This window comes from Engraulis encrasicolus, chromosome 4 (genome assembly GCF_034702125.1).
Source record: "Engraulis encrasicolus isolate BLACKSEA-1 chromosome 4, IST_EnEncr_1.0, whole genome shotgun sequence".
Classification (NCBI taxonomy): Eukaryota; Metazoa; Chordata; class Actinopteri; order Clupeiformes; family Engraulidae; genus Engraulis; species Engraulis encrasicolus.
In genome coordinates, this window is record NC_085860.1 from 2,094,551 (window position 1) to 2,119,655 (window position 25,105).

The 25,105-nt window shown below is 42.0% G+C and overlaps 1 protein-coding gene across 2 annotated transcripts; it reads right to left on the reverse strand.

The window, feature by feature from the left end:
• Window positions 1–2,840: 2,840 nt before the first annotated feature.
• fbxo31 (F-box protein 31) lies at window positions 2,841–24,677 on the reverse strand. Of its 2 annotated transcripts, XM_063196499.1 has the most exons (10): window positions 24,186–24,677; window positions 23,518–23,589; window positions 22,702–22,788; window positions 21,753–21,829; window positions 20,949–21,116; window positions 18,607–18,681; window positions 16,613–16,722; window positions 11,699–11,852; window positions 6,399–6,808; window positions 2,841–6,264 (listed from the first exon to the last, which is right to left on the reverse strand). In XM_063196499.1, the coding sequence occupies exons 1-10, from the start codon at window positions 24,616–24,618 to the stop codon at window positions 6,042–6,044; spliced, it is 1,809 nt and encodes a 602-aa protein (XP_063052569.1). In that variant the 5' UTR covers window positions 24,619–24,677; the 3' UTR covers window positions 2,841–6,041. The 2 variants fall into 2 exon arrangements, with proteins under 2 accessions (XP_063052569.1, XP_063052570.1); XM_063196500.1 differs by lacking the exon at window positions 22,702–22,788.
• Between the last annotated feature and the right edge of the window lie 428 nt (window positions 24,678–25,105).

The following is a 25,105-nucleotide window of genomic DNA, read 5'->3' on the forward strand; positions in this document are numbered from 1 at the left end:
ATCGTATATCTCCGTGCTGTGTATTATTACCCACGACCTAAGGACTAATAAGTAATTTAAGTGTTACAAAGGTATACTGATTCTGCTTATTCTTTGGGCTTATCCCAGTTTTAGTCAGGAAAGGCAAGGCAACAAAAAGATAGTAGGCCTACTATTTGGTCTTCAAAATACCAAAACAATACTATCAACTTTGGGTGATAATCTGATTTTTTCAAATGTTATATTTTACGGGCTATTTGCCTTTATTATAACGGAGACAGTGAAGAGTGGGACAGGAAACTAATGGGAGAGAGCAATGGGGAGGGTTGAGACACGACCTAGGCCAGACCCGAATCCGGGTCCCCATGAGCATGCCCTCCTATGGACGGGTGCCTCAGCGCGCTGCACCACAGCACCCCCGATAGCCCGGATTAAAGATATGGTCTTGTAGGTAGAATATCGATGGTGTTGTAAATATTTTACAACAGATTTGCATGTTCAAGTCCCTTTATTTGGGGTTAACTTCGTTGGGGTGATTCCTCATTTGAGGACTTTGCACTATGTCACATTTGATTCACTGAACAGGCCTACAGTACTTGGCTCGGCTGAAGCGAACATGTTGATGCAATGAAGCAATTGCCTCATGTTTTTCATCATCAGTTGATTTATGTGCCAGTGTCACTTTTGAGATAGTGGTCAGGTACTAGTTCTAGAGCTGGAATAACCAAGCCAACCAAGAACATTAATGACTTGGAATAGATTTTGCATGTGACGTAAAGCAATGTACTTTGATTAAAACTTACCTACCTCAGGCCCTACCATGGCCTAATGTTAGGGCACTGGGCCACTACACTGGTGACCCGGGTTCTATTCCTGCCCGGGTCATTTGCCAATCCTTCTCCAACTCTCTCTCTCCTACTCATTTCCTGTCCTTCTTTCACTGTCCAATCTGAATAAAGGCAAACATGCCAAATAAATAAATAAAGATGCTTTAACCCATTGATGCCTGAAGCACCTACTGAAATGGGTGCTAAATGCCTAAGCCATTTTTGGGAAATGGTACTGTCAGCCCATAAAAACGTAAAATATCACAGCCTCTGAAGCACATAAAACACGAAATAGTTGCATTTAAACACAAAGACACTCATCTTGCATTACAATGTCATCATCATTTCACTACAATACCATGTATGTGACAAATAAAATTACTTGAACTTGAACTTGAATGTGTTAATTTAGCTCCAACATGCCAACATTTAAAAAAAAAAATCTCCAATCTCATGAGCCTGAACGTTGCGTCATGCAGCTCCAGGCGCCAGGGTCAATGTTGCGCAACGCAACATCCAGCATCAGTGTGATAAATAAAAAACGTACCTATCTCCCATGATGCCTTATACATATTCTTGTATTAACTGACAAAATCCTGAGTTTGTTTATATTTTTCATTATTATTATTATTATTATTATTAATAATAATAATAATAATATCAATGCAGAGTCAGCATAATATAATGATTACTGACCAATATTCTCCTCCAAAAGCTAGTCTTGAGCTTGCCTTATTAAGCCACTAAACCAGAGGCAGCTGAAAGGTTGTTCCTACACAATCTTTGATTAAACCCACTACATAGGGTCCATGGCTGGGAGTCAAAGCTTGACTGCACTTTCTGTGAAGTGAAGTGAAAGCCCATTGGGAAACTCCAACTCCCATTGTCATTGTGACACAGCACTCCACAGCACACATGTGAACACTGCACACAACGGAATTGCATTTATGCCTCACCCGTGCAAGGGGACAGCCCTCAATGGCGCCATTTTCCGTGTTGGGAAATAGTAAACTATGACAAGTTTTGTTTTCCTTACAGTCTGCGTTTCCATTTTCCGGATTGCCATGCTGCCCTCTGCCCCCTGGATGATACCACCAGTATTGTGCATATTGGCCTTGTGCTTTTAAAGCGAGTATGTGCAATCAATTGTATTAATAATTAAAGGATCACAGCAAGCATGTTGCCGGCCTTAGGGTCCAACTCAATATAGTACCTCCCATCCTATCTTTTGCTTGTGGCCTTGCGATGCAAGGCAAGACATACTGTAATAGACGTTTTGATGATAGATACAAAGTTTTATTCAATATCTCGCGAAAAGACAACTCAGAGATCATATTCTTATTTGCCAAGGGGAGCCCCCCAAAAGTGACTCTGCCTAGGCTGACACCGGGGTCTTCTACAGAGAGGTGGGGCCTGGGCGGAGAACCAGGCCATAAGCAAAAGGGGAGGTTGGTAGCGGTACTAGATTGAGTCCCTCCTTCTTTCAAACCAGCTTCGTCTGTAGATCTACAAACCCCAACTCCATAGAAGTTGGGACGCAAGGTTAATTGTGAATAATAACAAAATACTGCTATTTTCAGAAGTCTGGTTCTGACATTAGTTGGAGAACAGTAGAAAGAAAACATATCAGCCATCAAAACTGACCAGAATTATTGTTTTGGGGGATATTTATGAATATGTAATTCCAACGTGTCTCAAAAGAGTTGGGACGGGGACAATAAAAGGCAGCAAATGTCGAGGAAGACTAAAAACAAAACAAAAGACAACACTTAACAGTTAATAGCATTAACCGATGAGATGATTTTATATAAAAACAGTGTTGATTCCTATCTTGGACATGATTTCAACAGCTTAAATGGTAGGTGTATTCCTTGTCATGTTTTGCAATGTTTTCCTTTCTGTAGTGCTTACAGTGTGACAGGTCTTGACCAAAACCTGCCCTTTTATGTCCTGCTGGTCCTTATGTTGGAGTTAAACTGTTAATACAGAATGCAATTTGACCTTTCTATGTGGCAGTAATCGAAGATCTCCCTTCAAAATATATTGCACAAGTGGCTTTTCATGCTGTTTAAAACCCATTTATTTAATTCAGCACTGTATTCCATTCTACAGGTGAGTTAGAACAGCTTAACCAATGTACTACTGCACCCCCATGCTATCATGGAGGCTGACTTTTGAAGTTAGCACTAACACAAGTTGCATGGTCAATTTTCACTGTAGCACAGGATGTGCAAGACTCTATTATTTTAAAAAAGAATTGACTTCTGCAACTGCTGCTGACTTCTGTAAGGAAAGGACAGTTTCCCATGTCTTCTGGCTCTATTTCAAGTGAGCTCGGCTGGATTGGGGAATGTTAAACCCCTCCATCATTTGCACACATGAAGCGTCCTTAATATGGTCAAGTTTTCACTAGCTGTAATTCTCGGAGTGCTAGAGTGAGACTACAGCCAATCTATATTTCATGATGTCATGAACCTATACAATGATTTTAATGACAAAAATATGTCTTATATACACTCAATCACGGTAAATCAAGGGAATTCAAAACTTTATGTAATAACTATGGTAATTGTTCCCTCTGCATCTTTAATTCTGAGTGACTCTGTGATTGTCTACCTGGACATTCAAATTGTTCATCAGTACAATTCATTTTGAAATGCTCTTCCTTGTTTTTTTTTTAAATCTTATTTCGATGTTAACATTTCACTGATCCCCGTCCCAACTTATTTGAGACGTGTTGCAGTTATCAAATTAGAAATGAGTACATACAGTATGTCCCCTAAAACAATATTTTTTCTCGGTTTTAACACTTAATATGTTGTCTTTTCACTTTTCTCCATCTAAGGAATGTATTGAATGTTTTGAAAATGATAGCATTTTGATTTTATTCTCAGTTTACCAAACGTCCCAACTTCACCGGAGTTGGGGTTTGTACATAACCGTGTATGTGTTTGATGTGGCTACAATAACGCCATTTTTAATCAGCATCTCAAAAGCAGATCGGGTCTCCGTCCCCTTCTGTCTAGTTTGTGAAGGATTTTTGTCTCAGTCCCATCCAGTCCTTTATCTAGGTACTGCCAATCTGCCCCACTATGTTCCACCATGATGGGTCACTATGGACATGTTAATAATGTTGAACTGGCATCACAGGTTGACAACATCTACAAGGACCACGTTTACTACATCACATAAAGCAGCTTTAATCAAACATAAGCACAGACATAGTTTTTCCAAGTCAACTTAATTAGAATTCCTTGAAATGTACTCCATGTCAAGTATTTTTTGTCTTTAAAAGTAAACAAAGAAAACAAAAAATCGTCATGCACTGCTCGTCAGATTATAGCAAGTTACCAATAGCTATTTCAAAGCTCTGCCAAACATGACATACTGTATAATCTGACTTCAGTAGTTACGGGGTCATTCACTAAAATAGCAACAGATGTGACACATTCTGAAGGGAAAACAAGTGATTCAAATATTGGTTGACATGAATGATCTTGAGTAAATAAGTAGACTTTTATGGTGACCCCAATTGGGTTTGCTCAACCTTTAAACAATATGGGCACAGAGTCAAATTGTAGGTCAATCGTCCCCAAAAGTATTCAAGTAATCATATGAGGTCAGAACAGAGCATGGTTGAGATATTGGTCATATCTAGTATCATATACTTCATGACATACTGAGATGAGAACAGCTGGGACATGGCATTCTACAACCACAGTCGATACAGATAAATTCAAGATGGCACAAGTAGCAATCTTAAAATAAAATGGAATGTCTGCACATATACACTCATTCTGCCATTTTATTTCCAAGTGATCTTGAGCGAATAGCTCAAACACATTCACTGTGACATAAAACGGCAAACATGAGCGTGAGTGTGTGGACATATCATTTTATTTTATTTGACTCTTTTTGTCCTGCATCTACGCTTTGGATGTGCGTACCACTACTTCTTTACACAAGTTGTAACCATAGAATATTACTTCACACTATCTCTATGCATGGGATAAATAAATAAACATCCTTGAGAGAATACAGACTAACATTGGTGGGAGGAGAATAATAAAACGTAATAAGTGTATCTTATATAAAGAGGATCCTTAGTTAAGTAGAATACCAGCAAAGTTGCTTTTGAATACATATATTTTGATTAATTCAAATTAAGAGGACTCCCAATAATATTCTGAGCCAAACAGGACAGTTTTAAGAGCTCTACTGCACAGGCCTAACTAGGTCCTTCCCTTAAATATCACCAACATAAATGAGAGCCAGTGTTGCCATATTCCGCCATAAAAATAGACAAAATAAGGATGATGTAAAGGAATCCAAAATGAAGACCATGGGGGGAACATAATCATCTGTGGTCAAAAACAAAACAAGATTTGGGATGATTACCAAAGGGCTGGGTCATGTTAATATCATTATGGGGTGGGATGAGAAAAATAAACTGTTAATATCATGATTGGGTTGGATGGGGAAAAATAAAAAAAATGGAATAATCTTTTTAGATAAAAATGGGGTGATTGGTGCAAGCGATGCATTGTTTCAATGCAGAATGAACTCAATTTAGGTCTTTCTTCTTTGTTGATCATTGATTTGATTTAGTGTGCATGCCTGATTGGCAATGTGTATTTGTTAGTATTTTTTAGGAATACAATAATTCCACAGTGACCCCTCTGGCATTAACTTTGAATTTAGTTGGGGTGTGTGCATTTTATGAAGGCGGTAGATAGAGTATGTCCATGGCCAACCCCCAAAATGACATAAATAATCATTTAAAAAAGTCACGAGCCCAAAGTTGCTTATGACAAGCGGAATTGGCAACCCTGATTAGAGGCACGCATAGTCTTTTTAGTTGTTTTTTTTCCAGAGTCCCAGTATGGGATGTCGTCACTGTGTCCGGTTTACAAAAATAAATTAATAAAAAGCTGATAAGAAAGCCTTGGTATTATACATCCTCGGTGGCCATGCTGCTATGGTGATATTCTTTGTGGGCTGTTGCTGTGGCTATTGGGAGGTTTCAGGTTGTGTGGACGAGGATACATGTGCTGTATACGGTATGCACTAAGTGTGTGCGTGTGTGTGTGTGTGTGTGTGTGTGTGTGTGTGTGTGTGTGTGTGTGTGTGTGTGTTGAATATATAAGATAGCAGTGAAGGCATGTGGAGGTGCGTTGGCCATGTTTTGCTGAGTATGAGGGAGTGAAAGCCTACAGTCTGAGAATAGCAAAGCTATTAGGATGTCCAAGACTGCATGTTGTGGAGCATGAGCTCAAAGCGCTCCATGTTGGGAGCCAGGGCGTGAGCCAGCGGGTCGGTCAGGCGACTATACAGGCTGAAGGACTTCAGCTCCAGCCAGATGAAGCCAAAGCGGTTGTCATCGAACAGGACAAACAGGCCCGGGGTCCGCTCTGGACTGGTGAAGCCATGACCCGCTATGAGGCCGGTCCCATAAAAACTGCAAGACAAAAAAAAACCCCAAACAAACATTTTCTTCAATGTTGTGTCAACGGTTCACCAAATTGTCCTGTCAGATAAACCACCTCACAAAATAAACAGTACATATCAGAGTGCTTGGGAGCCAAGCCTTACCACATTCTGCAAGAGCGAGGGTAGTCCTCATTGCGCGCTATCACACCAAGAGGCAAGACGAATGGCTGAGGCTCCGCAGCAGGCCTAGAGGTCCCTGAAGAAGCCCCTGAGCTGGGGGAGACGTCCACCTCCACGTCCTCCACAGCTGCTGCTCCCGCCTCTTCTTGCTCTTCGGCCATGGGAGCGGAGCTGGACCTGGAGCTCTCACCCAGGCCTCCTCCTCCTCCTGCTGCTCCTGCTCCTCCACTAGCCTCCGCTACCCGTGCCTCTGCCTGCGCCTCTTCGTGGAGGCCGAGCACCAGCCCCGACAGCTCCTCGATGCTACACTGGCGCTCCATGTCAGGCAGGCGGACGGGCCGGTTCAGGTGGACCGTCAGGGTCAGCTGGCCTGCAGGCACATTGGGGTCCCCCTAGTGGTGACACACAGGGACAACATGTTCAAAGTCAAAGACCTTTATTTGCCAGCACATAAGAACTCTTGTGCAGGCCCTCTGAGTCAATAAATAAATAGAAATAAATAGAAGGAAAAATACAAAATACATTTAAAAAGTGATACAAATCAAAGAGATCAAAAGAATAAAAATGTATGTGTCAAATGTTCTTTTTTGGCATCAGCCTGATTGTTGCTGGGAAGAAGCTGTTAAGAATTGCTTCATAAGAATGAAATACACATTCTGGAATAGCCCAGTTAAAGAAAAAAACATTTGAGATGATATGACATGAAGTCAAGAAAGCTATTAACTCCAGACATCCCAGAAACATTGCTGAAGGTAGCCACCTTTACAACAGACCCCACATTCACTAGGTCCCCTGAAAATGTAGCTTAATTACATTGCGAATGTAATTTCTCAGATTCCTTTACAAAACATGTCAAATTTCATGTGAAACTGCATAACATCGAAGTTATATCGTGGGCCGGATAAGACGGCGACATAGGTTCCCCACCCATGGTATAGACCAGGGGTTCCCAAACTTTTTTCTCTGGGGGCCACATTATCGTTCCTGACTGTGATGAGGGGCCGGGATCAATCATGTGGGCTGTATACTAGGCCACTGCCTGTTATAGTCATACTTTCTAGCACAAAATAGTTCATCATTACAAGTGATTTGCAAAAGAAGTGAGTACTTCAAATGTTTTTGAATTTGAAATACCACAGGTATTCCTTTTAACTTCTAATAGCCATGTAAAAATAGCAAGGAAAGGTAAGAAAAATATGATGATAGACAGTTTATGAGTGATACAATAGAAATGGTAGGCCTGTTTATATTACAGTGAGATGAGAAACTATCTGAGAAACTATAAGAAATATTTTAAAAATATATTTCATCATTATTTTTTTTCTGTGAGCACTTCTTCTTTGGGCCAGTTCAAATTGTGAGGTGCAGAGAGGTGGAGGGCCGGTCAAAGAGGCCTGGCGGGCCGCATCCGGCCCCCGGGCCTTAGTTTGGGGACCCATGGTATAGAGGATACACTCTCAAAAGCAGCACAGGTCACAGAGGATACTGACGGTATACATTTTCAAAAGCAATATCAGTTTATGAGGATAGTATACAATCTAAAAAAAACAACACTGGGTCACTGAGGACACAATCTCAAAAGCAATGCAGGGCAGTGTTTTCCCCCATGTCTGGAATAATGTTTTCAATGTCGTGCCAATCGTCCATCAAATTGTAACTTCACTTTTAAAATTTGCTATGGCACAGTATGTGGACAATCACTGAGGAGCAGACCCTGCCTCTCTGTTGTCTGGGAGAGACAATAACACTTCCCGCCTGAAGGGTAGACGAAGATGAAAACTACTTGGTGCTACTTTAAGTCAAAATAACGGTAGGTTTAAGAGCCTCACACCAAACAAGGTGTTAGTGTACGATCACTTGAGACATGTTCATCTTGTCACAACAAACCCTTTGGCCCATTGAGCCATTCCGTGACCCTGACATTGACTCAATTTTGCTGAACATTTTTTGAGTTTCCATTTAGGGGTCATTGTTGAATTCTCTGAAAAATGGATCCACTTCCGTCGAGTAACTTTCACATAGTGTGGTAAAAAAAAAAAAACAATGGCCAACAACATGTTTTTACAATTGGACACGTGGGGTTACCATATGTGCTCGAGTACTTCAAAACACACAGTTGAAAGCACAGAATATGCAGAAAAAACAGAATTACTGAAAAAATAAACTACAGTATGATACTGTAAGTAGACTTGTTCTTGATTATTGTCAGTAGTTATGACTGTTACTTTGACTTCTTCATTAAATAGTATTCTGGAATCATTGGTTAGATATCTCTTGCAGGACTGAAGATGGCTGGGCTGGGCAGTGCTGTATGGGTGTAAAAAAGCCTAGCATCTCTAATTATATCTCTAAACCCTGTGATAATCCCTCATCAGTTTCTCTGAGCTGTAATCTGACCCAGTTGAAAACAGTGGCAGCTCAACGCCACAACGCCAGCCCAGTACCCACACTGTACCCAGCTCAGGGCACTAGGCATGAAGTAATCGCATGTCTGGCATTATCAAAAGGTTCTGACCAAAATTACAACACAATACACACTATTCACAAACAAATGTTGAATGCAGCCTAATGGTTCCACAGCTGATCTGAGGCAACATTCCCGAGATGTAATAAATAATCTAATCGCCCTGTACATTGCTGGACAGCTCTGACCACCATGAGGCTAGAGGGCAGAAGGAGGGAAGGCAGTCATGGCCTTTAATGGCTCTGAAGTCCATTTCCGTGTCTCAAATGGCGCACTTGTGCACTTCGGGCACTTCTGGACGGGCACTGTGTTTCAGTGTGTAGGGCAATTTTGGTGAATTTGGTGCACTGAAAATGCCTAGATGATGGCCTAACAACAGTCAGGAAGGCAGTGCTTGAATAATGGAGACTGGATGCACTACACGGCCGCCATGTTGTTAACGCAACGGAAGAAACGCGGTGTTTGGTTCAGTAGAAGAGTTTGGTCAACAGTCTCTTAATTCTGCAAGTAATGTTGCTGAGACACCAACCTTTTCATGTCAAGCCAAGTATTGTATGCCAGATAGTTGCCATTTGGGCGGAAGGAAATGTAAATACAAGCACAAGACGCTGTTTAATGTAAATAGTAGCTAACTGATATTCTGGCGAGCTAATGCTATGCTAACCTGTCACTTCCAGTAAGGGCACAGAGCATAGAGCCCAAACTCTCCAACCACACCATGCACTGAAGACCCTAGAGCACTCTGTACACGATGCACGTGCGCTCCAATACGGCAGGGGAGGCAGTGCCTCACCAACCCTATGAGAATGATGAGATGCAGCAACTCCTTGTTTGCCTCACGCCGGATTGCGCAATCCCACGTTAACAAGCTTGTGCTCATGCACCATTTTGCTCGTTCTGTGTATGCAACCTGGTAATATTGTATTAAACGTTTTTATACACTTAATAGAAATATGTATGGTGTGCCCTCATTTTCCTGATAATTTTTTACTATTTTCTACGTGTGATTATCATTTCTTTACTCTGAACGCTTTGGCATAACGCCCACTGAAAGATACAGTGGTGAGGCCAGCAGCAGTCTGGCCGCAATCTCATTCTGGCATTGAGAGTCTTGCTGGCAGTTACGTCATAGCGAATCTGAAGTTCAGTCGGTTCGTGTCATTAGTGTTGGCTAGCTTGTTCACTTTGACTGCTACCATGGAAGTGGATTTCATAACGAAACTAAGAGCTTCAAGTAACAGGAATTAACAGGACAGAATAAGGTAGGAAATCCGTTTTCCCCCTGATGTGCTCGCCGAAGCACTAAGTTTACTATTTGGTGGCAATGTTGTTATCGATGTTGTCTACTTGTCTTCCGTCTAACTAGCCCTCACTTCAAAAGGAAAGCACCTGTGCTATCCTGTCACCAAGCTATTACCACTTTCAAAAATGCACACCTTTCCTGAATTCATGGTGGGCTGCCCGGGTGGTTTAGTTACCATATGTAATGTGATGTGTGTAGATTCGCTTGTGTTTGTTGGGCATCTGCGTGTGAGTGGAGTGAACAGTGTACAGTGCGAGGCAGCGAGAACAGTGTCTGGCTGCGCAAGCTACTTGTAGAACCTAGTAGTAAGCTAACATTTAGCTCCACTAGACAAGCTACATCCAATAGAAATATTAAGCTAGCTCCATCTGTAAAATGTAGCGAACTACATCATTACAAGCTACTTCAACTAGAAATTCAAAATCACAGCATATTTGTATTATTTGGGCTGCAAAACTGACATCTGATATGTCTGTTGGATATGATAGACCAATATGATATTTTTGGCCATGGTAATATACCTATGGTCAATCAGCTGGCTTCTTTGCTCTCCTGTCTCCCCCCGGTGTGTGCGCATTTTGCCTCGTCATTAGTTTTGCGAGTTTGATTGCGAGTTTTGATACCGGTCTGATGGAGGTAGAGTGACATAGCGCATGAAAATGTCAATAGAAACAAAGGTGTGGACATTCGGGTGTATGATTTGATTGCTCGAGACATTTTTGGGAGATAATAGTCCATGGTCTGGCAACTAGCCGTCTTCCTCCCCTGCCTTCAGTGTGTGTGTGTGTGTGCGTGTGTGTGCCTGTTGCATTTGAGAGCTCCATTGGCGCACGGCACGAGCATATGGCAAGCCGTTTTAACATATAATAGCCAGAATGGATATGTGTTGCAGTTGCGCATGGAAATGTTCCGTTTCTCCGATGACGTTTTTTTTTTTGTTTGTTTGTTTTTTTTGTTTTTTTGTTTTTTTAAAGCTTCCCCAACAGTCTTGCTGTAGCGCCGCCTATGTGTAGGCCTACCTTATGTTAAGAAAGCTATGACATATGAAACTTATCGGTAGGCCTATTTGGCAAATATTTACTAATACTGTAGCTGTATATTTGAAAATCTGATATTGGAAAAGTCAGTGCCTCACCAGCCATAAACAACAGCGCACGTCACTCTGTACACGATGCACTAACTGTCAGTGCACTGACAGAACTGCGCCATTTAAGACACAGCACATGGCTGAAGTGCCACCTAGCCCCAGGGGTTGTAATCAATACCCTATATCTGCAGAAAGAAAAGTGTATGTCACTTTCATAATTGATGTAATGTCAGAGATCTGCTTAAACCTTCTGAGTTGTACCACTGAAGTCATGTAATGTAATGTGAAATGAGGGAGAGGACAGCATAGAAAAAGACCGTCCTCTCTTGCCTGTTCTCTCCTGAGATGTTTAACACACCATGTCCAGGTTACACAGTGTTTGGCCTGAAGCCGTCCTCAGTGTGTGCAAAGAAAGGGAGAGGGCTTACGGTGAGTTTGGTGGCTTTGGCGCAGGCCCCGTGGAAGCTCAGCATGATTATCTCCAGGCCATGACTGCCATAGGTGCCCTTGAAGAGGCCCGGAGGCAGCAGGTCAGACGGCAGGTGCGGAGGGAGGTATATGCGCCGATACGTCAGGCAATTGCTGGGAGAAGCGGGATAAAGACAGTTATCTGAATGTTGAGTGACAGATATGTTGGGCAGTCACTGGGAGAAGTAAGAACAAGAATTTGTTAGTTTAATGCTGAATGGATTGACATTCGTATGAAAGGCTTTTCAAAGTAATTCCTTCTACTTCTATGGAACATTGTAAGAGGAGACAACCATCCAGAGGAAAAGTCATTAACCCATTGATGCTGGATGTTGCGTTGCACAACATGACGCAACATTCAGGCTCATGAGATTTGAGACAATTTTATTAAAAATCTTGATATATTCGAGTTGAATGAACACATTCTAATGCAAGATGAGGGTCTTGGTGTTCAAGTGCAACTTATTGCACGTTTTCATGTGCTTCAGAGGCTGAGATATTCAGGTTTTTATAGGCTGAGGGCAACCTTTTGCTTATAGTCAGTCCATTGCTATGTTGTGCTGTGAGTGAGATGCTGTTTCCAAAAATAAATGCTATAATTCTTTATATCTGTACCAAAAAACCATTATACTGGCTGGTGTAAGGAACATGTGAAGTTGACTGTATTCATAAACTTCAAGCACTGTGTGAAGTTGACTTATTCATTGTGGCTGATGAATGTTACACAGTGTAGGCTACAGAATTATTAGGCAAACAAGTATTTTGACCATAGCATCCATTTTTTGCACATTTTCCAACCCTTACCTGTATGAACATGAAAACCTGCTGGATGTAAACATGCCAGGTAATGCATATTTCTGTGATTAGAGAGGGTGTCATCTAAGGAGCCAAACACCAGGTGTGCATAAGTATTAGGCATCTTTGTTATGCTCTGGGAAAATGGGCCACAACAGAGATCTAACAAACTGTAAAAAGTAGGGCTGGGAAATTAATGCATTAATTTAGATTAATTTATCACACAATGCGATTAATTAATTAACACGATTTTAAAAATTAATCGCAGTATAATATAGCTACATAGTTCTGGATTAGACCAGTGGAGGGCAGTATTACGCCTGATGGTGAACAGCCTGCTGAAATTGAGAAGAGTTCTCCCTTCTTTTAAAAATGTATAATATTTTTAGATTAAGCTTATTTATTGTAATTATTCAAAATCCATGTGAAAAAACAAATTTTTCACTGTTCTCAAGTCAGATATTTAAATGTGATTAAAATGTGATTAATTCGATTAATTAATTCCAAAGCCTGTAGATTAATTCGATTAAAAAAATTAATCGAGTCCCAGCCCTAGTAAAAAGTCTTCCAGAGGGATGGGGCGGTCTTTAAATTGCAAAGATATTGGTCACACGATCACAGACCTATCACACCTACTGTTATAAAGCCAACAGGGTCACAAGAATTGTGTTCATCAAGTAACTGGCAAATATTAAGAATAATTAAAAGGTGAAACTACCAGAAACTATCAGAAAACTATTACTCTGCAGTGCTGTCATATTCCAAAACGGAAACCTACATTCAGTTTCCAGAACAAGGTGTTCAGCACTTAGACATGGCCAAGGTTAGACCATCCTGGCCATCCTCCTGGTCCATCAAGAGGAAAGATTCACCGGTTCATAAAACCTTTGTTTTCTTTTCATTTCTTGACCCAGTCTTGACTTAGACTTCTTGTTGAATGGTTGTTTAGTTTCATCATTTCTTACCTTGGCCATGTGTCTGAGCGCTTAAAAACTTCTTCTGGACACTCAATGCCGGTTTCAGTTGTGGAATATGACAGCACTACCAGGTAATAGTTTTCTTTAAGTTTCACCTTTAATTCCTCTCTATATGTGGCAGTTACTTTGTGGACATGTTTCTTTTGACCTTGTTGGCTTTGTGAAGTGAAAGCCCTTGGGAAACTCCAACTCCCATTGTCATTGTGACACAGCACTCCACAGCACACAAGTGTTCACTGCACACAACGAAATTGCATTTATGGTTCACCCGTGCAAGGGGGCAGCCCTCAATGGCGCCCCTGGGGAGCAGTGTGGCGGGACGGTACCATGCTCAGGGTACCTCAGTCATGGGGGAAGATGGGTGAGAGCACAGGTTGATTACTCCCCCCACCAACCTGGAGGGTCGGGAGCATACCTGTCAACCATCCCTAATTTCCCGGGAAATTCCCTAATTTTGACTTATTTCCCGATTTCTTCCCGATTAGAATTTTTTTCTCACATTATCAAAAAACACCATCGGTCCAGCAATTATACCCACCCCACGGCGCCAGTTAGCCCGATGAACCACAACCCCTCTTGAAGAGAGAGACAGAGAGTCTTGCTTATCAAGCTATCTGCCAGAAGATTGTATGTCAGATGCCACCAAGAATTCAAGTTCCTTGAAAATACGAGCTGTCACCCTCGAGCTCCGTAGCGCTTGTGCGCCCAGTCTTTTCCTCAGAAACCGTCAGTTCATGCAACGCATAAAACAGCCTCAGAACAGCGAATCATGCGATTAACCTAATCACAACCTGTACCAGCACGAAGTTTTGCACGAACAGACAACTTATGCGACAAAACAACAAGAAGAAACTCATTGCGCTCATTTCATTGTTTTGTTTTCATTTCATTGTTTTTCCACGCTGCAAAACGTGTGCTGAGGGATTTTAGACAGGGCTGTCTTTGCACGCGCGCTGTTATGAAAAGCAGAGTAGAACGCACCGTCCGATCCGTCTCCGTCATCCCGCTGACTGTCAGAATTTGGCCTTTAGAACATTTTCAGAATAGCTCAAAGTTGACAGGTATGGTCAGGAGTCGAACAAGCAACCTTTGGGCTGCAAGTCTACCGCTCTAACCGCTTATCCATGACTGCCCTACCCTTTGCAATGGTGTGCTTGGTAGTCCTGTGATCACGTGACCAATATCTTGGTAATGTTAATACAGCCACCCACATCCCTCTGGAACACTTTGAAATCGTTTGCAGACTTTTTCACTGTTTGTTACATTGCTTTTGTGTGGCCCATTTCCCAAAGTTGCCTAATAATTATGCACAACTGAATTGGGACGTTGAGCTCCTTAGATCACAACATCTCCTACACACAAATGTGCATTATCTGGAATGCTTAAATCCGATAGGTTTTCATGGTTTTCATGTTTAAAATGAACAACATAGCCCAAATAATGTTTGCCTAATAATTATGCATGCTATTCTACTATAATACTGCCTGCTGTAAGCAGCGCATTAAGTTCACTTACTCATAGTCCATTTTAAGTCCATTTTATAGTACTTACACAAGCGAGTAACACTGCATGGTGTAAGGACTGTGTAAAGTGGACTTACTAAAACTGCATGGTGTAAGGACTGTGTAAAGTGGACTTACTTGAACTGTCTGGAGTAAGTACTGCATGAAGCACTACATGGCTGGTGTAAGTACTACATAGTGTAAGCCAGTGTTTCCCAACCTTTTTTGTGCCAAGGCACACTTTTTCCCTTGAAAAAATCTCGCGGCACACTACCAACCAAAAATGATGAAATAATGAAAACAAAATATTCTCTGATAAGAATGACTATATTGTTAATATAGGCGGCTACAAAGTGTCTTGAATAGCAATCAAATAAACACAAAACTGTATTTTTTAGTCATATTTTATATTTCCTCTTTCAAATAAAAAGTGCACTTAATGTTCACTTCTTAAAGAAGCTATACACTTCAAAGTAGGCCTACAATTTACAAATTGTTATTCTGTCCAAAAGCATTCTATTAGCAGGAATACAGAAAATAATGCTTATTCTGACAGTAGCAACATTTGGGAAATATTTCACTGTTACATTATGAAGATGCATATGTACAAATATCAATCTCTATATATTTTACTCACTTAATCTTAATGTGAAACCTATGCGTCTTTCACCTTTGGCTAAGGCCCGCCCTAAAATGCTGTTTGACCACAATCACAGCGCTGCAAAAGGACGAGGTCTGTCAGAAGAAGTCGGACAGTTTGACAGCGCTCTATGAACTCAAAGCGGAAATCTCATGTTTTCAAATGCAAGATATTACGGTCATATTATTAAAAACTGATTGGAAATTGTGCCTGGGGTGTTTGTGACAAAGGTGCAAGTTTCCCCGCGAGGTAACAGGAGGTAATCGCTTTCTCCTTTCCCTAAAACCGGGCTAATTATGCTTACCAGCAGTTGGATAGTCTGGCTTGAAGGGTCTTGGCATCCTCACACTCGACTAGAAAGCACGCGGACCAACAAACTACGTTGTGTGCTCAATCATGCCACCACCTCACTCGTTTAACTTTTCAGTTAGGTTGTAAGCAAAACACGAATCTGTTGCAGGGTAGGTTTTGGTTTTCTGACCTAATTTATGAAGAAACAGCGCTAGCAAAGTTAACTATCAGTCACGTCAGGAGGATTGTTTTGACTAGCAGCTGATGGACGTTTTTTGTTAGGGCTACTGAAGATACATCAACGCAATTCGCTACCTGCTGCCACCTAGTGATAAGGAATTATTTCATGCTTAGGACGCCAGTCAACAGCAGACACTAGGCTACTAGAAAATGACATAGGCATTATTTGCTTTAATTTTTTGAATTCACAAAAAAACTAACAAAAAAAATCCCCAAGAATTTTCCACGGCACACCTGACGTTCTCTCACTGCACACTAGTGTGCCGCAGCACAGTGGTTGGGAAACACTGGTGTAAGCACTGTATAACTTACTCGTACTGGCTGGTGTTAATGTGTGTAGTTGACTTACTCATACTGGGTGATATTAGTGCTGTGTGTAGTGGACTTGCTGGTACTGTCTGATGTTAGCGCTGTGTGTAGTTGACTTACTCGTACTGACTGGTGTAGATGAACTTCATGAGAATGAGCTCCTGCATGTGCTCATGGAAGATATCCTCCAGCGTCCGGCCCCACTCCTCCTCTAGCCAAGTCCTAAACTCCTGTGGACACACACACACGCGCACGCGCACGCGCACGCGCACACGCACACGCACACGCACACGCACACGCACACGCACACGCACACGCACGCGCACGCACACGCACACGCACACGCACACGCACACGCACACACACACACACACACACACACACACACACACACACACACACACACACACACGAGCACACACAGACACAGACACACACACACAATTTGGTTTCAGGTAAACCTCCATTTTGGTTTAAAATAAACCTCCAAAAGACCAGTTGAGCAGATATAATATGATATGGCTTCATATATAAATACATACATTCAACTAGAATGGGCACTCGGTAGAGCGCAAACCTTCGCCTACGCCACTTATTTTTTTCTGGCCATCTTCAGAGTGTGGGGCATAACATTCTCCAAATTTTGGTGTTAGTTTCATTTAAATTGAACCAGAATATCGTAATATTACATATTTGGCCCAGTCTTGACCTCTTACTCAATTCCGCATGCACACGTTGTTCTGGCATGTAGTGCTTGGCAAAGAAAAACGTTTTTGACCTTTTCGTGACCTTGACCTTGACCTTTGACCCAATCACTCCCAATAAGTAATTGATTGTTCCTTGAGTCATGACCAAACATCCCAGTAAATTTCATAAAAATCGGCTGAATTTACGTTTTTGACCTTTTCGTGACCTTGAACTTGACCTTTGACCTTTGACCCAATCACTCCCAAAAAGTATTCGATTGTTCCTTGGGTCATGACCAATCATCCCACTAAATTTCATAAAAATCGGCTCAATTTATGTTTTTGACCTTGACCTTTGACCTTTGACCCAATCACTCCCAAAAACTAATCGATTGTTCCTTGGGTCATGACCAATCATCCCACTAAATTTCATAAAAATCGGCTCAGTTCTGACTGAGTTATACGAAGTACAAACAAACATTTTGACCTTGACCTTTGACCTTTGACCCAATCACTCCCAAAAACTAATCGATTGTTCCTTGGGTCATGACCAATCATCCCACTAAATTTCATAAAAATCGGCTCAGTTCTGACTGAGTTATACGAAGTACAAACAAACATTTTGACCTTGACCTTTGACCTTTGACCCAATCACTCCCAAAAACTAATCGATTGTTCCTTGGGTCATGACCAATCATCCCACCAAATTTCATAAAAATCGGCTCAGTTCTGACTGAGTTATACGAAGTACATACAAACAAACAAACATATTCACAAATAAATAAATAAATAAATAAATAAATACACGGCGGTCAAAACATAACCTTCGCCGACTTTGTCTTGGCGAAGGTAAACATATTGTAACTGGTTTAAACCAGATGAGCAGATAATTGTAGAATACAGCCTATAATGCCTATACAGACGGGGTGGAAGTAACAAAGCTCACAAACTGACAGGCTCACTGTCAGTCACTCTCTGTTAATAATATGTTATCTACACTCACCGGCCACTTTACTAGGTACACCTTCCTAGTGCTGTGCTGGACCCCCTTTTGCCTTCAGGACTACCTTATCTCCCTGCAACAGTACTCAGATAGGCTGTGGCATTCCAACAAAGTTCAATTGATACCATGGGGCCCACACTGAGCCAAGAAAATATCCCTACACCACTACACCACTAGCCTGAACCGTTGATACAAGGCAGGGTGGATCCATGTTTTCATGTTGTTGACGTAAAATTCTGACCATACCACCCGAGTGATAAGATAAGATAAGACAAGTCTAGTGTAAATGCCATGTAAGAGTACTGCCGGAAGAACACAAGGAAAGGTACAACTCCATTATTTAACTCAAGAGGAGGAGTAAATTAAGATTATTTCAAGAAATGGTGCTGTATCGTTCTTTCATCACCCTTTCATTTCATATTTACCTCTTGCCGTCCTCCAGGCATGCGGTGGTGATCAGTCTGATTGCATTTAGTGGAAAACTCATCTTTTTTCACAATCTGAGGACGGAACACAAACTGTGGATTAGAGGGTAGTTCACATAATTCAAGACTGCACACAGTCTACACATCGTATTTCTTACACTAAACAGGTAACTTTCCAACATAAGGGTGGGAGCCTTGTTTTTTCGTAACATTGGTTAAAAACCTACAAAACTTTTATTTATATAAATTAACCAACAGCATTTTGAATAATGCATGAAGCATTTGGCATGATTCCATAAATTTTAACTTGATATTAAGATATGTGAATGTGGAAAAAAATCAAGACCGTAATATTAACTACAAGTTCCATTCCGTAACACAAATTGTGTCCTGTGGGGTGACATGCATGTCAATGTTGATGAACAGGCAGCTGCAAGGCCAACTACAAGGGTCTTAAGGACAGGCTCCTAACCAGTCAGTACCTCAGCTATTAGAGAGTGGTCTGGAAGTTTAAGGTGACCCTTCACCTCTTAATATGTCTACATATTGCAATGTTTCTGTCACGCAATGCTTAGGTTCATTTTATGGTGTCCTGTGATGTGACTGCTCTTATAGAAGGGGACAAAAGTTTTTTATAAATGAAAACACATATTAAGATTAAACACAATATCATTATCTAGTTAGCATGATCTCAGAGGTCAGTCATGTATACAAAAGGATTAAAATGTAGTGTGATGTGATGTCCTGTGATGTGACTTCATGCCATGTGGTGTGACATGCTTATGCGATGTGTTACTCAATCCTTACTTGTTTTTCATGTATCATGCAAGGATATAAGGATGTCAGGAGATTTATCTGTCACATTCACACAATTATTACAAGTAATACAATGAAATCATGCAATGAAATCACAGTAATCTACCTGTACAATGCATAGGCGTGTGTGGGTGGGGGTGGGCTGCGGGTGGGTAGTAGTGTGTGTGTGGGGTGCGGATGGGTAGTAGTGTGTGTGTGGGGTGGGGGTTAAAGGAACAATAGTACAAAGAGCATGGGGGATATGTTTGTGCAGAATATGAATAATTTTATTGTATCTTACAGAAATGTCACACCAAGGATGTCACACCACAGGCCACATTATCCCAAAAATGGCAAAAATTAGGCGAAATTCCACAGACCACTATGATCTTTATTTTTTTCTCTCTTTTTTCAAAATTTTCCCATCATTTTTTTTCAGGAATTGAATTTTTTGCGTTACGCCCTTAAACGTCAACCACCCATAAACATTGCTTTCATGCATAATAAATGACATTCATCTGCTGTGAGGTAATATCGGTACTATTCATGTATCAGTGCAGTTCCAGTTCCAGCTATTTCATCCACAGCTTTTTATTGCATTATGGTTAAACAAGTGTGTGTCTCTCATAGCATAGCAACCCTTCACATCAATACACCTGTGTGTCTTTTATCATAACTACCCTTCACATCAATACACCTGTATGTTGGGAGTGCTGTGACATGTCATGCTAATGCGTCTAACCATAAACTGACTACTTGCGCTATTTGTCCTGGGACATTGCCCAGCCCCATCCTATCTCTCGCTCTCTACCAATTACTTCCTGTCTCTCTTCCTCATCTGCTCTAGCGGCAATAAAGGCACAGACAGAAGTAGGGATGGCGAAAATGTAAAAAAAATCTTAACCGGCTACTGAGCCTCATTAACCAGTGGTTAACTGGTAATCTTAGCCTCTTTTTTTTTGCTGCGCAGACAGGACCCGTCATGTCCAGCGGCATACAAATAGTCACTATAGCAACCGGTAAACTGTTGGCTCTGTGCTGTGGCTGCGCTTCATAAATTCCGCCATGGGACGGCTCATGCTCACATTTATCATTTTTAGATATTGAGTGATCATATCGCCCCATACAACACAACACCAATAACACGTGTGTGCGGGGGATGGGGGGCGGTTAACCGGTGGCAGAACATTTTAATACGGTCGACTACCGGTTAACCCATTGACGCCTAAGGCACCTGCAAAAAGGGTGCTGAATGCCCTTTTTTAAGAAAAGCTGCCCTCATCCTATAAAAAACCTAAATATCTCAGCTTCTGAAGCACATAGAAATATGCACTAAGTTGCATTTAGATGCTAAGACCCTCATCGTTCATTAGAATGTGTTCATTCATCTCAAACAAACAGAGATTTTTAATAAAATTGTCTTAAAAAAAAATTAATGCAGCTCCAAGCGCCAGGGCCAATGTTGCGCAACGCAACATCAGGCATCAATGGGTTAACATCCCTAGACAGAAGCCCATAAAAAGTGATGTGTAGAAAGACACACGTACCTGGATGTCTCCTTTGTGAGGCCCCTTGTGTCCGTACATGCACTCCACGCTGGCCCGGCTGCTCTCCCACATGTGGATGCGGAACAGGGGCCTGCGTCTCATGGGGTCCTCCACCCGGGGATCATGCGGAGGCAGATACATCCAGCCGATAATGAACAGCCCATCCACCTGTAGGACACCAACAACAGCCATAGGCCCAATGGTTAAAGAGGGGACAGGGGCAGGGCCGGATTAACACACAGGCTAAGGCTGCAGCCTAGGGGCAGCGCAGGCAATCTTAATCTGGCCCAGGACAGGGGGATAGCCAGCTGGGTCGCAAAATTTCGTGTGATGCCATAGGATGTATGGGCGGACCCAGGCCAGTGGAGTGTGACTGAAGAATGTAACCTGCTTTGGTCTTACTGCCCTGAGAGACTGAGAGAGGATATGTCCATTCTAAGACACAGATTAATTAATTTAGTACAAAAAAGTTTTGTTACAAGTGCTGGATATAGTTGAATGCATAAAACGGAAATGGGAAAGAAGTATCTGCACACTATAGGTAGATAGGTAAATAGGTAGAGAGAGAAGACCGAAAAAGGTTGGGAGAGAGAGAGGGATTCAGGTTGGGAAATGACCCAAACCAGATTCTAATCTGGCTCCTCATAGGCAAGGCGCCTATATTGTGCATTGTATATAGTTGTTGTTGTTGTTGTTGTTGTTGTTATTATTATTATAGTGTGCCACTGTGTCCCAGAAAGGGCTCTTCTACAGTGTACAGATATTTCTTAGTTAATTTTCCTTTCAAGGGATGCATCATCTTACCACCACGTTGAGCAGTCCGCCATAAGGCCCGATATCTGGCTGCCAGAGCCCCAGGATGTGTCTGTACGGGTACAGCACTGTTGAGAAAGGCAAGACATGACAAGGGCATTACAATGACATGAGATGGACACTGTACAGTGCTCTGTACCTTTCCTTACTATTTGAGCCTCATAGGAGGGCCATTTGATTAGTCAGCAAGGCGTGACAAGCATTTTAAGTGCTCTTTTGTAGAGACTCTTTTAGCTTCAGGGATAGTTCTGGTGTGATTGAGGCTATACTAAGAGGCATTTGCTCAGGTAGATCACATGAAAATGTTTGAGGATCTTTGTTTGCGACCAAGTGACAATCTGAAAATAACTAGTCATGTAGGTGATTTTCAGTGTTAGTAAACTTGCTATGAACTTCCCGGCGCAACAGAGTCTAAGGTGTTGTAATAGCCAATTATATAACACTTAGAGCAAGACTTGAACTTCTATAGAATTCCTGCAAACGTTTGTAAGATAAAGACATGCAATAAGGGTCTATGTACTGTACAATTGAAAACAGAGGTCATGGAAAGATACTTTTGGCAATTGTCTTGGGTCAACGGAAAACAAAGGCATCTGCAATATATTCCAATGGAGAATACTAGCCAATGGCAGAACGACTCATTCATGACAACGTATGAGTTAAAAACAGTAGGAAGTGCAAGTGGAATTAGTCAAGACACGAAAGGTGGACGAAAGAAAAACATATCCACAATACATAAAATATTAAAGTGGTTTTTTTTACTGTGTCAATGTAGTGTAACATACGGGAGTCTATGAAACAAAAAAAATGACATCAAACAACCAACACGGCTGAAACAACCAACACCACACTTGTCTTCCGTGTGACAAGAAAAAGCCACACCCAAGAAAGTCACACCCATGCAGCGTATGCACAGAGCGGAGGAGTGTGCTGTACATACAGCGTGTGTACACATCCCGATAATCCATGTGCTCGTAATCAGGGAGCAGCTTCATAAAACGTCCCGACTTGACGCGCGGCGACACACCTGCATAGGTGGACCGTGCCACAGGGGGGAGGGGAGAGGATGAGCATGCCAGACTGTTTCACTGTTCACCGGCACAGCAAAGATCTTGACACATCTGATGATGAATGCAAAACTACACTTTGTGGAGGATACGGAGGATCACCGTTACACAGTACATTTGGGCGACCTTACCACCTTAAACTTGCATGCTGAGTGCAGTTTCAAAAAGAGAAGGAAAAAGGCCGGTGGCCAACTTGCTTGCTTGAGGACTGATATGGTTGGGAATGCGCTCATGTGCCTGCCATCCCATTAGCAAATGAAAGAGCAAGTGACTAAGACTTCCTCCCACATGATCTATCCACTGCTCTCAGTAATGTGAGGCCTGCTTTCATTACTGAGTATGCAACCACAGCAAGACGCATGAATGAAATACACATCATTTGCCTTTTATCTGATTGTATGGTCAACGCAGTAGAATTGTGGTTATAATGATTTGCATAGGGCCAATACAAAACGTGAAATGTAGCATTGTGGGTCATACTGATTTGTTTAAGGCAATCACTGTACAAAACGGAGTACATAAATTGTAGAATTGTGGAATTATGCTCATAATTACCAAGTGATTCTCAAAGGCACACCAGTGTAAATTGTGCTAATTTATCTGTGTAGATTGCGTAGCTCTAGCTCTGTGGTACCTGATGCCAGTCCAGTGCTATGGTGGCGTTGGCATGCTGCCAAGAGTGTACTCACGTTTGACATATACCTCTCTGCTGGACACACCCGCCAGCTCCATCTTACGAAGGTCTTCCTTCATGCCAAACTCTGCAGAGAAGAAAAATAAAGTAGGGATGTCAAACATCAAATGCATTCACAGCTGAGGCACAGCACTGTCCGTCTTCCACCAATTAGTGGAAGTAGTGCACTTTAATTACTCTAATCATGTGTTGGAGTTGGAATGTAAAACGACAGGTAGGCCCTACGAGTATTGTTATTAGGCCTACACTGTCATGTTATTATTACCAAAAGTAAAAACTGTTATCTTGTCAGTTCACATATTATGTAACACAGGCTGATAGGCTTGATTCATAGAAATAATACAGAGGCTGCAGGGCCATTCTATTGTATTCTATTGGCTTGATTAAAAGTGCCATACATCACTCTGTCTCTTCAAATTAATCTAGTCTATACTGCAGCAAATGGTAAAGGGGTCAAACTTTTCCAAGCTTCAACAACAAGAACAACCACAGCCAGTCCTTGTCATCACCAGAATGCAACACACAAAAACAGAGGTCAATGCGCCCATTGGTGAAGAAGCAACCTACAACATTCCCCCTCCACGGTATGTAGCCCAGATTTACATTGAAACAGTCTACACAAATGAAGAATACTGGATTACATATTCGCTTTGTTTTATTTACCCTTCGTGCATCTTCTCCTCCAAATGGTTTCCGTGTTCAGTATTTGCCTGAATTTCTTGCACACTAGAGCGAGATTTGGCAGCGCAGTACCGGGCAAGAGAGAGAAGATTTCTACGAGAAGTTCTGGGGGAAGATCCAGTAAAGATTCAGGCTTGTGTCGAACAGCGCAATTCGTATCCTCGTATCCAAGTCTGTTAGCATTTGAGCTGCTCGGCGCCGCCGTGTCGTCAGTCTCCAGTGCAGGCCTTGCAGCACCCTGTCTTTCCTGGCAGCCATTCCCTGCTTCGCTCTTCAATTTACCGACGATTCGCTCCTCTTCTTCTTCGTCCATATCCAAATCAGAGTCACTGGCATGATCCTGGTGACTTGGCCTCTGTCGTCTCCGACACCTCCGTGACTGCCCCACTCCGCAGAGCCTGGCACACACCGCCATCCGTACTCACCAAACAGGCAACATTACATCACCGTAACAGCTGTCAAAGCTGCAGTCCCCTTCTGCTTGCATCGGTAGCTGCGCTCTGTACGTGCCTAGGCGTGTTTTCATGACGCAGGACGTTACACAAACGCGTCACGCCCATACGTGAAGGGGGGCATATTTATAAACAAATGTTATTGTTGTTGTTGAGAATGCCAGGCCGCCGCTGATTAACTACCGTTTTACCGCGATTATTATGTGTATCATTATTAAATTGAGTCATATGCCTAACAACAGAAACATTGTTGTTTATATTATTAAACCAAAACTCAGGCACCAAACTGACTGTGGCTGATGATCCGTCCTGGGGTACACAGATAGCCTCAGCCGTGGGTAAGGCCCAGCAAAGACTTTACTTCTTGAGGAAGTTAAGAGGCTATCACATCCCCAGACCGCTGCTGGTGAACTTTTATAACTGTGCGATCAGCAGCGTTCTGATGTATGG

Excerpts from the sequence above, each read along its gene's own strand:
- fbxo31 (XM_063196499.1), bottom strand. The coding sequence starts at position 24,618 with ATGGCGGTGTGTGCCAGGCTCTGCGGAGTGGGGCAGTCACGGAGGTGT. Across the intron at positions 21,830-22,701 it reads TCGGGATGTGTACACACGCT|TGCTGTACCCGTACAGACAC; the intron begins GTATGTACAGCA and ends CTTTCTCAACAG. Across the intron at positions 18,682-20,948 it reads CTCACAAAGGAGACATCCAG|ATTGTGAAAAAAGATGAGTT; the intron begins GTACGTGTGTCT and ends TTCCGTCCTCAG.